Genomic DNA, 10366 nt, shown 5'->3' on the forward strand with positions numbered 1-10366 from the left:
TGGAAGCCCACATGGGTCAAGGGGAACCGACTGGAAGCCCACATGGGTCAAGGGGAACCGACTGGAAGCCCACATGGGTCAAGGGGAACCGACTGACCCATCGGGCAAGACGTTGGTCATAAATTGTGAGAAGCAAATTTTGGTGAGACTATACCTATGGTACGTTTTGTCATTCTGATCTATCTGTTCTAAAGCAGCCACAATGAAAATGCAACATTGTATTGTATTTGGGGAATGTACTACTGTACTGTGTGCAATGCATACTTGTATAAATTGTGTGTGTGTGTGTGTGTGTGTGTGTGTGTGTGTGTGTGTGTGTGTGTGTGTGTGTGTGTGTGTGTGTGTGTGCGTGCGTGCAAAATAAATATATATATATATATATATATATATATATATATATATATTCCATTAAAACCGAGAAAGAAGCTAATGTAATTTTTAGCGCTGGCTATTCACAAATAGCAGATATACTATACTATATAGTATATATATATATATATATATATATATATATATATATATATATAAATAAAAGCTCTTAAAGTTTCAGAACTACTGATTTAGAAGGAATTTGTAGATTCGCCCTCAGGTCTTAATGGGATATATACCTATATGTGTGTGTGTGTGTGTGTGTGTGTGTGTGTGTGTGTGTGTGTGTGTGTGTGTGCGTGTGTGTGTGTGCGTGTGCGTGCATGTGTGTGTGTGTGTGTGTGTGTGTGTGCGTCGGCGTGTGTGTGTGTGTGTGTGTGCGTCGGCGTGTGCGTGCGTGTGTGCGTCGGCGTGCACAAGCGAGGTGTTGTAACATGTGCGTTAAAACGTGTGTGCTAGAGGGTGTGACCGGACCACCTGCTGTGTGTGTTCTAACGGGTCGCTGCTAAACGCGAGGACCGCGTCTCTCTGTGGTCACACGTCCGTCTGGACGGCCTTAGTGTTACTGTTCCTCCGGCTGATGATGTCCGTCCCGTTGCCTTTACTGGGGCTCTTGTCCAGCCCGCACAGGGACTCCGTCACCCCCTCCTCCATCTCCATGTACTCCCCCTTGTCGCCCAGCGACGACCCCGACGGCGACCCCTTGAACTTCCGCAGGAAGTCGGGGAAGTAGGGGCACACGCCCGGCGGCAGGCTCTCCACGGCCGCCGGCGTCTGCGGCTCGTTGTCCGTCTCTCGGTGGTAGAAGTAGTTGAAGTTGGACACGATGACGGGCACGGGCAGCGCGATGGTCAGCACACCGGCGATGGCGCACAGCGAGCCCACGATCTTGCCGCCGACGGTGATGGGCTTCATGTCGCCGTAGCCCACGGTGGTCATGGTGACCACGGCCCACCAGAAGGCGTCCGGGATGCTGGTGAACTGCGACGTGGGCTCGTCGGCCTCGGCGAAGTAGACGGCGCTGGAGAACAGGATGACGCCGATCACCAGGAAGAAGATGAGCAGCGCCAGCTCGCGCATGGAGGCGCGCAGCGTGTGGCCCAGGATCTGCAGACCTGTGTGGGAAGTCATGCAAGGAGGTTCAATGCACAGATTATTATTATTATTATTATTATTATTATTTAATATTGTACTGTTTAGAGACTGATGCTATGTTCATCGTTTACCTGCTATCCTAGATTACTGAGGTCCCTACTGAGCTCAGATCACTACTCATTCTTCATGCTGAGATGTCAAAGCAGCTCGTTCAGCCCCACCTCCCCGGCCTCCTCCCTGTAGTTCTTAGTCCAGGGGTTATGGGATATTATTTGATTGTTTGTGATTGTGTAGATTCATTGTGTTGAATCATGTGTTGATGTGTTATTACTGTGTATTTTGCACATGGAATTATTGTATCTTTGGCTCTGCTCTGGGGGGGTCGTTGATATCAGACCTGTGTCTCTGTACACAGATTATCTGATATCACATGAGCAGAGCCACACCGCCATACTAACATGCAATAGCTTTGCAATAAATGGTTTATGGTCAATCTGAGCTGAAGTGTCCGAGACTGGCTGCTCTGCGAGCCATTGATGGTCACATTATTATTGCGTCATCAATATCTGTGAAAATAATCAGGATTATTTTGAGACCGACTCGATACCGATATGGTATTTTTGTGGCTGATTATATCATGCATCCCTAATTAATACTATTATTATCATTATCATTATGATCATTGCAAGAACAGATGCCAGTGTGCATTTGACATTCCAGGAAGAGAAAGGCTGTAGTTTCCATTAGCTTGGAATCCTCATCGATGATGTCATTTGTAGGCATGTTTCTCAACTGTCCACAGTGCACCAATGAGACGCAAAGAGATTCTATATAAAGAGGCGACACTCCCATTAGGTCCCATTTAGTAACAACCAAAGTGCCCAGTGCCTCCGCAATATTGGAGTGATGACGTAACTTCCGGTTACTTTACAAATATATTAAATAGTCAAACAAAAACTTGTTTTTATCATATTCTACTCTCATATATTTATTTACCCATTTATTTATCATATTTATGAATGGATCAAAGCAGAAATTAGTAACCCATTTTGGTGTTTTAACTAAAGCATTATGTTGTACTTAGCGGATCTATAGCGGATCTATAGCAGATCTACAAGCTCATAGCGCGCCACCGAGTGGCGCGCTATGAGCTTGTAGGTCTGCTATTTTTGAAATATCGTGAAAATGAGGCACACATCTTTGAATATATATTCTTTCAGAAGACTTTTTTTTTATTTCGACGTCAGGCCTAAATGGGTTAAGTTGTGACCAGGCTTTTCTCTTGGCAGATGACCGGGGATAGCCATCGTATCATTTACATTAGTAAGGACCAATCATTATTGGTAGGCATGTTTCTGAAGTATACCTGTTATTATATAAATAACATACCCTAAATACCTTATATACATGTATACCTGTTATTATATAAATAACATACCCTAAATACCTTATATACATGTATACCTGTTATTATATAAATAACATACCCTAAATACCTTATATACATGTATACCTGTTGTTATATAAATAACATACCCTAAATACCTTATATACATGTATACCTGTTATTATATAAATAACATACCCTAAATACCTTATATACATGTATACCTGTTGTTATATAAATAACATACCCTAAATACCTTATATACATGTATACCTGTTATTATATAAATAACATACCCTAAATACCTTATATACATGTATACCTGTTATTATATAAATAACATACCCTAAATACCTTATATACATGTATACCTGTTATTATATAAATAACATACCCTAAATACCTTATATACATGTATACCTGTTATTATATAAATAACATACCCTAAATACCTTATATACATGTATACCTGTTATTATATAAATAACATACCCTAAATACCTTATATACATGTATACCTGTTATTATATAAATAACATACCCTAAATACCTTATATACATGTATACCTGTTATTATATAAATAACATACCCTAAATACCTTATATACATGTATACCTGTTGTTATATAAATAACATACCCTAAATACCTTATATACATGTATACCTGTTGTTATATAAATAACATACCCTAAATACCTTATATACATGTATACCTGTTGTTATATAAATAACATACCCTAAATACCTTATATACATGTATACCTGTTATTATATAAATAACATACCCTAAATACCTTATATACATGTATACCTGTTATTATATAAATAACATACCCTAAATACCTTATATACATGTATACCTGTTATTATATAAATAACATACCCTAAATACCTTATATACATGTATACCTGTTATTATATAAATAACATACCCTAAATACCTTATATACATGTATACCTGTTATTATATAAATAACATACCCTAAATACCTTATATACATGTATACCTGTTATTATATAAATAACATACCCTAAATACCTTATATACATGTATACCTGTTATTATATAAATAACATACCCTAAATACCTTATATACATGTATACCTGTTATTATATAAATAACATACCCTAAATACCTTATATACATGTATACCTGTTATTATATAAATAACATACCCTAAATACCTTATATACATGTATACCTGTTATTATATAAATAACATACCCTAAATACCTTATATACATGTATACCTGTTATTATATAAATAACATACCCTAAATACCTTATATACATGTATACCTGTTATTATATAAATAACATACCCTAAATACCTTATATACATGTATACCTGTTATTATATAAATAACATACCCTAAATACCTTATATACATGTATACCTGTTGTTATATAAATAACATACCCTAAATACCTTATATACATGTATACCTGTTGTTATATAAATAACATACCCTAAATACCTTATATACATGTATACCTGTTATTATATAAATAACATACCCTAAATACCTTATATACATGTATACCTGTTATTATATAAATAACATACCCTAAATACCTTATATACATGTATACCTGTTGTTATATAAATAACATACCCTAAATACCTTATATACATGTATACCTGTTATTATATAAATAACATACCCTAAATACCTTATATACATGTATACCTGTTGTTATATAAATAACATACCCTAAATACCTTATATACATGTAAACCTGTTATTATATAAATAACATACCCTAAATACCTTATATACATGTATACCTGTTATTATATAAATAACATACCCTAAATACCTTATATACATGTATACCTGTTATTATATAAATAACATACCCTAAATACCTTATATACATGTATACCTGTTATTATATAAATAACATACCCTAAATACCTTATATACATGTATACCTGTTATTATATAAATAACATACCCTAAATACCTTATATACATGTATACCTGTTGTTATATAAATAACATACCCTAAATACCTTATATACATGTATACCTGTTATTATATAAATAACATACCCTAAATACCTTATATACATGTATACCTGGAGCAACCTCTGTCTCTTTAGTTGCTATACAGTACATGCGACTTTTTGTCTTTATTTATTTATTTTAAATAACAATTTGACGGTTTTCAGAAAACGTAGGTATAGAGCACCGAAGTCTGACGTCACTTTCAGTAGAGGGCACCAACACACAGGTTCATGTATTTTTTTATTTGCATTGAAATCTCCATAGGGCGATTTTAGGTCGCTTCATATAAGAACTGTGTTTGAAAAATAAACCGACCACCCCGGCCTTTCTGTCAGGGGAGTGGCTGTGCGTCGTTAATGATGTCCATTCATATTTTATACAGCCAGTTTCTGGAGAAAATGGAATTAATGTGGCCACAAAAGCCTTGAAACTACATATGAAGGCAATGTCGCTGAGCATATACGTCACGCCCAGCTGTCAACACATTGCGTTCCTGAGATTCCTCGTTGACGTAAGCTCAGCTGGTGGTGACTCGACTCGTACTAACCACGAAACATTAAATATCAATAAAATAAAAATAAACGTACTGTTGTGCGACGGGCAGATGCAGCCACCCGCCTACCCGGAAATGTAGTCTCTGGGTTGTTTGACTCGTTTCTAACGCTTATTTTGTTACTCTTTGGGTATATTTGTACATTTCCACCTTCAGTCGATGCTTCATATCCATATGAGTTTATTTTTCAAACACAGTTCTTATATGAGGCGATCTAAAATCCCCCTATGGAGATTACAATGCAAATAAAAAGTACATGAACCTGTGGACTGACGCCCTCTACTGACAGTGACGTCAGGACTTCGGTGCTCTATTAGATGGTGTTTTTAGAATCGGCCTCAGGTCTAAATGGGTTAAATTAATTACGTTTTGTTTTTGTTTTAATAGTAGTAATAAAAAGTAGCCTAAGCTAACTAGTAACTACAGGTGTTCAATACCTCTGAGATGTAATGGAGTAAAGGTAGGCTGGCTATCAAACAATACTCAAGTAGTCCTAAAATGTAAAGGTTTCTCGAAATTGTTCTTAAAGGTGCAGAAACTTGAGTAGGTCAAACTTGAGTAGCTTTCCACCACTGACCTTTGGAGTGCCTGGACAGCTTGAAGATGCGGAACACTCGGACCAGGCGGATAATTCTCAGGATGGCGAAGCTCATGGCGTGCTGGCCGTTGCTGTCCCCCTGGTGCTGTGCCAGGTCCGTGCCCAGCGTGATGAAGTAAGGCAAAATGGACACAATGTCAATGCTGTTCATGATGTTCTTAAAGAAGTCTGTCTTGCTCGGACAGGCGAAGAACCGCACGATGATCTCGAAGGAGAACCAAATGATGCACACTGTCTCCACGATGAAGAAGGGGTCGTTGAACGGCGTGAAGCCGTGGTCCGGCTCCAGGGACGAGTTGCCCGTCTTGGGCTGCAGGTACTCCTTCTCGTCCCTGAACTCCGGCAGCGTCTCCAGACAGAAAATGACTATGATAGATGAGACATATACAACATTTATTACATTGCTTGCTTGAATGCTTGATTCTGATTGGTCAGTCGCCGTATGTTATTTCTGATAACAGGCCGATGCCTAATCCAACCCTCGAAGCACCTGCTGCGCACCGCTTGATTTACTGCTGACTCCAACATGACAGCCATGTAAACACACACACACACACACACACACACACACACACACACACACACACACACACACACACACACACACACACACACACTAGTGACACACAATGTCATTTACAGCTAAACATTGATCTCAAAAATGTTTTTGAAAACATTTGAGCGAGAAATAGATGAAGCAGTAGCCTACCCGAAAATGGATTCTATTTGATCAACTCACTTCCTTGTTTTGCGACAGTGCTGCAGGTGGGCAGCGCGACACAATAGGTTACTTTTCATTACCGCAAGCAAGGAAATATCTCGTTGGAGGTGGTTAATCACCCTAAAGGTGAATTATCTCCCGACAATGACCACCTAGGCAGATATTATCCCTTACATAAAGCATTGCATTGTAAGCCTACAATATAAAAGAAATCACACCCGTGTGAACTGAGTGGTGTAAGGTCTTATATAGCCTGTCTGACGTAATGAAATCATGTCTGACGTAATTAAATCACACCCGGGTGAACAGGGTTTTTTTTCTGTGCAGAAAAAATGAGCATGGTTGCTATGTTCATTTTTTTTGCACTAACAAAGCCAGTTGTAGGAGTGGTTTACACCACTCAAAAACCCTCATATATATATATATATATATATATATATATATATATATATATATATATATACACACACATATATATATACACATGAATGATCCTATAGGATCATGTATATCAAACATAGCTCTAAAGTAACAAAGTACATGTACTCGAGTACTGTACACATAAGTACAATTTTGAGGTATTTTACTTTACTTCAAATTCCTGTACTTTTACTCCTATAGGCTATACTCCGCTACATCTCAGGGGCAAATATTGTACTTTTACTTCACTATTTATTTGTTTTCAGAACTTTAGTTATAGGCTACTATATAGATACTTTTTAGATTTGTATTAGGCCTATTACAAAACATCAATTTAACACTTGGCTTCAGCCCTAGGCCTATAGCCTACATTTTGGCCATTTGATCTACAAGCTCACAATGCGTGTAATTGTGTGAGCTTGTATAGATCTGCTATTTTCAAAGGATTTTTAATACATTTGAAAAACGTGGATGTTCTGCATAAGAAGCTGTTGATGCCAATACTTTTGTAGCCGTAGCCTATATACTTTTACTCAAATAAATGTAGAATGTCGGACTTTTCACTTAAACAGAGTGTTGTTTCATTGTTTTCCACCGCTGAACACATAGGCTAGCCTGTACCTACCTATGGAGATGACTATGACCAGCACGGACACCACGGCAATCCCCCGCGCCGGGCTGGAGCTCTCCGGGTACTCGAACAGCAGCCAGATCTGCCGCTTGAACTCGTCGCGGGGCAGCGGCTTCTCCACCTCCTTCACGAAGCCCTCGTCCTCGCGGAACTTGAGCACGACGTCGTCGCCCAGCTCGTAGAACTTGACCTCCTCGCTGAAGACGTCGAAGGGCACGCTGGCGGGTCGCTTGAGACGCCCGCCGCTCTGGTAGAAGTAGAGGATGGCGTCGAAGCTCGGCCGGTTGCGGTCGAAGAAGTACTCGTTGCGCAGCGGGTCGAAGTAGCGGATGCGCTTGTCGGGGTCGCCGAGCAGCGTCTCGGGGAACTGCGAGAGGGTCTTGAGCTGCGTCTCGAACCGCAGCCCCGACACGTTGATGACGACGCGCTCGCAGCAGCCGTAGTCGCTGTAGGCGCTCCCGTAGCCGGAGCGAGGACGCCGCGTCTCCTCCTCATCCATGTTGCTGCTGTGGTGGCACAGGAGGAAACTCGACGAGCGTCTGCTCCTCCTCCTCCTCCTCCTCTTCTCCTCCTCCTCCTCCTCCTGCTGCTCGTCCCGTTCTCCTCCTCCCTCCCCGGCCTCCTCCCCCCCCTCCTCCTCCTCCTCCTCCTCTTCCTCCTCTATCATCATGTCGTCCTGGGATCCGAGCAGCGCCAGCTCCGACTGGCCGCCGCCGAGTGTCCCTCCTCTTGACGATCGGCCCCGGTGGTGGTGGTGCCGGTGGCTCCGTCTCCAGCCTCCTCCTCCTCCTCCTCCTACTGCTGCTTGTTGCTTCTTCCGCTCTCTGAGAACTTGGTCGGGCTCGAGTGGCGAGGAGGAGGAGGAGGAGGAGGTGGAGGAGGTGGAGGAGTTGGAGTTGGAGTTGGAGCAAGAGTTGGAACTAGAGGAGGAGGAGGAAGAGGAGGAGGGGCGCGAGCCGCCGCTACTGTTGTTGGCGTTGGACGACGAAGAGGCGGTGCGATGCTGCTGCTGGTTGTGAAGGAGGTGTGCGTCTCCTCCTGCCTCCTCCCCTCCACCTCCACCTCCTCCCTCTTCGGCCGCCGCCGCACACTTCTTCCCGCGCGCCGCCTGGGCAGCGAACCCGTAGGGCAGGTGACTGTTGCACCCGTCCGCGCCCACCATGGCTAACTCCATGGTCGCGTCCCCACCGACCACACACCACCCACCCACCCACCCAGCACCCACGACCACCCTCTCAGTGTCCGCGTGCGTGCGTGCGTCAGTGTGTGTGTGTGTGTGTGTGTGTGTGTGTGTGTGTGTGTGTTGTGTGTACGCGTGCGCGCAAAGCTTAGAAAGTGTGCAGCCAAGCACGCACGCGCGGCGTGAGGAGGAGGCTATGGGGTGTCGACAGGTGGCATCACGCTCTAGACGTTAAAGGTCCTCCGCGTGGGGTTCTCCTGCATGCTTCCGCGGGAACATGCTGGATATTAATAACCTCTCATTGATTATGCTCTCCAATATTTAATGACACCACGCGAGGAGCGCTGTTTATATGTGTTATGCATACATGGCTGTATGTGAGCTGACAATAAAAGTATAGGCTACTATATCATATCACATCATGGATCATCTGCTGTGATGTCAGTCCAACTCCTGTAGTGTCCCTCCTGTCCTTCTCCTCGTTAATGTTTAGTCACGTCACCAGTGCAGCTTCTGCTGGATCGATACCTCCTGTAGAACGCTGCCCTCGTTGTGCCCATCAGGTGGTTCGTTTCTCCGCCATGCAGCGGCGCTTATTGCAGCCGAAAGAAATGCGTTGCTTCTTTTTATTTAGTCTCTGATGGTGTATAGGCTAGTGGTCAGTGGTCACTCGTGGTTGCCATTTTATGGTGATGATAATGATAATAATAAAATGACATCTTGTGTTTTTGCTATCTCCGCTGACTTTGACTTAATTCGCCTGACGTCCTCGAGAGCTGGAAGAGAAAGAAAAAGACAAAACAAAAGGACAAAATGAAAAAAATGTTTTCAACATTGATGCCTGTTGTTTTGGCGACAGGGCAGCTAGTCCACTACGCATTTACTATTATAAAGAAAAACGGAGAATACGCAATATATAGGCCTATAATAATATGATATGTTATAATAAGGCCTATTAGTATTATTCATATTATTATGCTATTATACGCAGGTCTGTTATGCTGCTGAACATACAGCTCTGTTTATGCTGAACATCAGAAGGAGAAGCGCATGGAAGACAGACAGATGATGTGTGGCAGGCTATTACGCACACAATTCATTGTGTCCAAATAACCACACATCATCCTGGCGTTTACTTACATCTGGAAGGAAGGAAGGAAGGAAGGGAGGGAGGAAGGGGGCCCAAAGCTGTGCTGGAGGCAGGCGAGACCAGGATGCGATTCCTCCTCCTGCCTTTCCCAAATCCCAAATCCCCGTCTTGTTTTTGGTGAATGTTAAAATCCCTTCTCCGTATCCAACCACCGAACATATCAACTCTATATCCGTGTTGTGTGCGTACTGTGTGTGTGTCGGTCTGTCTGACGCACTCCTCGAGGATGTAACACTTTTTTTTTTTG

The 10366-nt window shown here is 42.0% G+C and overlaps 1 protein-coding gene across 1 annotated transcript; it reads right to left on the reverse strand.

Annotated features, from left to right (window-relative positions):
- Nucleotides 1–903: 903 nt before the first annotated feature.
- kcna4 (potassium voltage-gated channel, shaker-related subfamily, member 4) lies at nucleotides 904–8963 on the reverse strand (the record flags this gene model as incomplete). The annotated part of the gene is made up of 3 exons (XM_079496434.1): nucleotides 904–1484; nucleotides 5997–6383; nucleotides 7784–8963. 3 exons carry the CDS (start codon nucleotides 8961–8963, stop codon nucleotides 904–906), a joined length of 2148 nt encoding a protein of 715 aa, XP_079352560.1.
- Between the last annotated feature and the right edge of the window lie 1403 nt (nucleotides 8964–10366).

The sequence above is a fragment of the Electrona antarctica genome, assembly GCF_951216825.1.
Source record: "Electrona antarctica genome assembly, chromosome: 3".
NCBI lineage: Eukaryota > Metazoa > Chordata > Actinopteri > Myctophiformes > Myctophidae > Electrona > Electrona antarctica.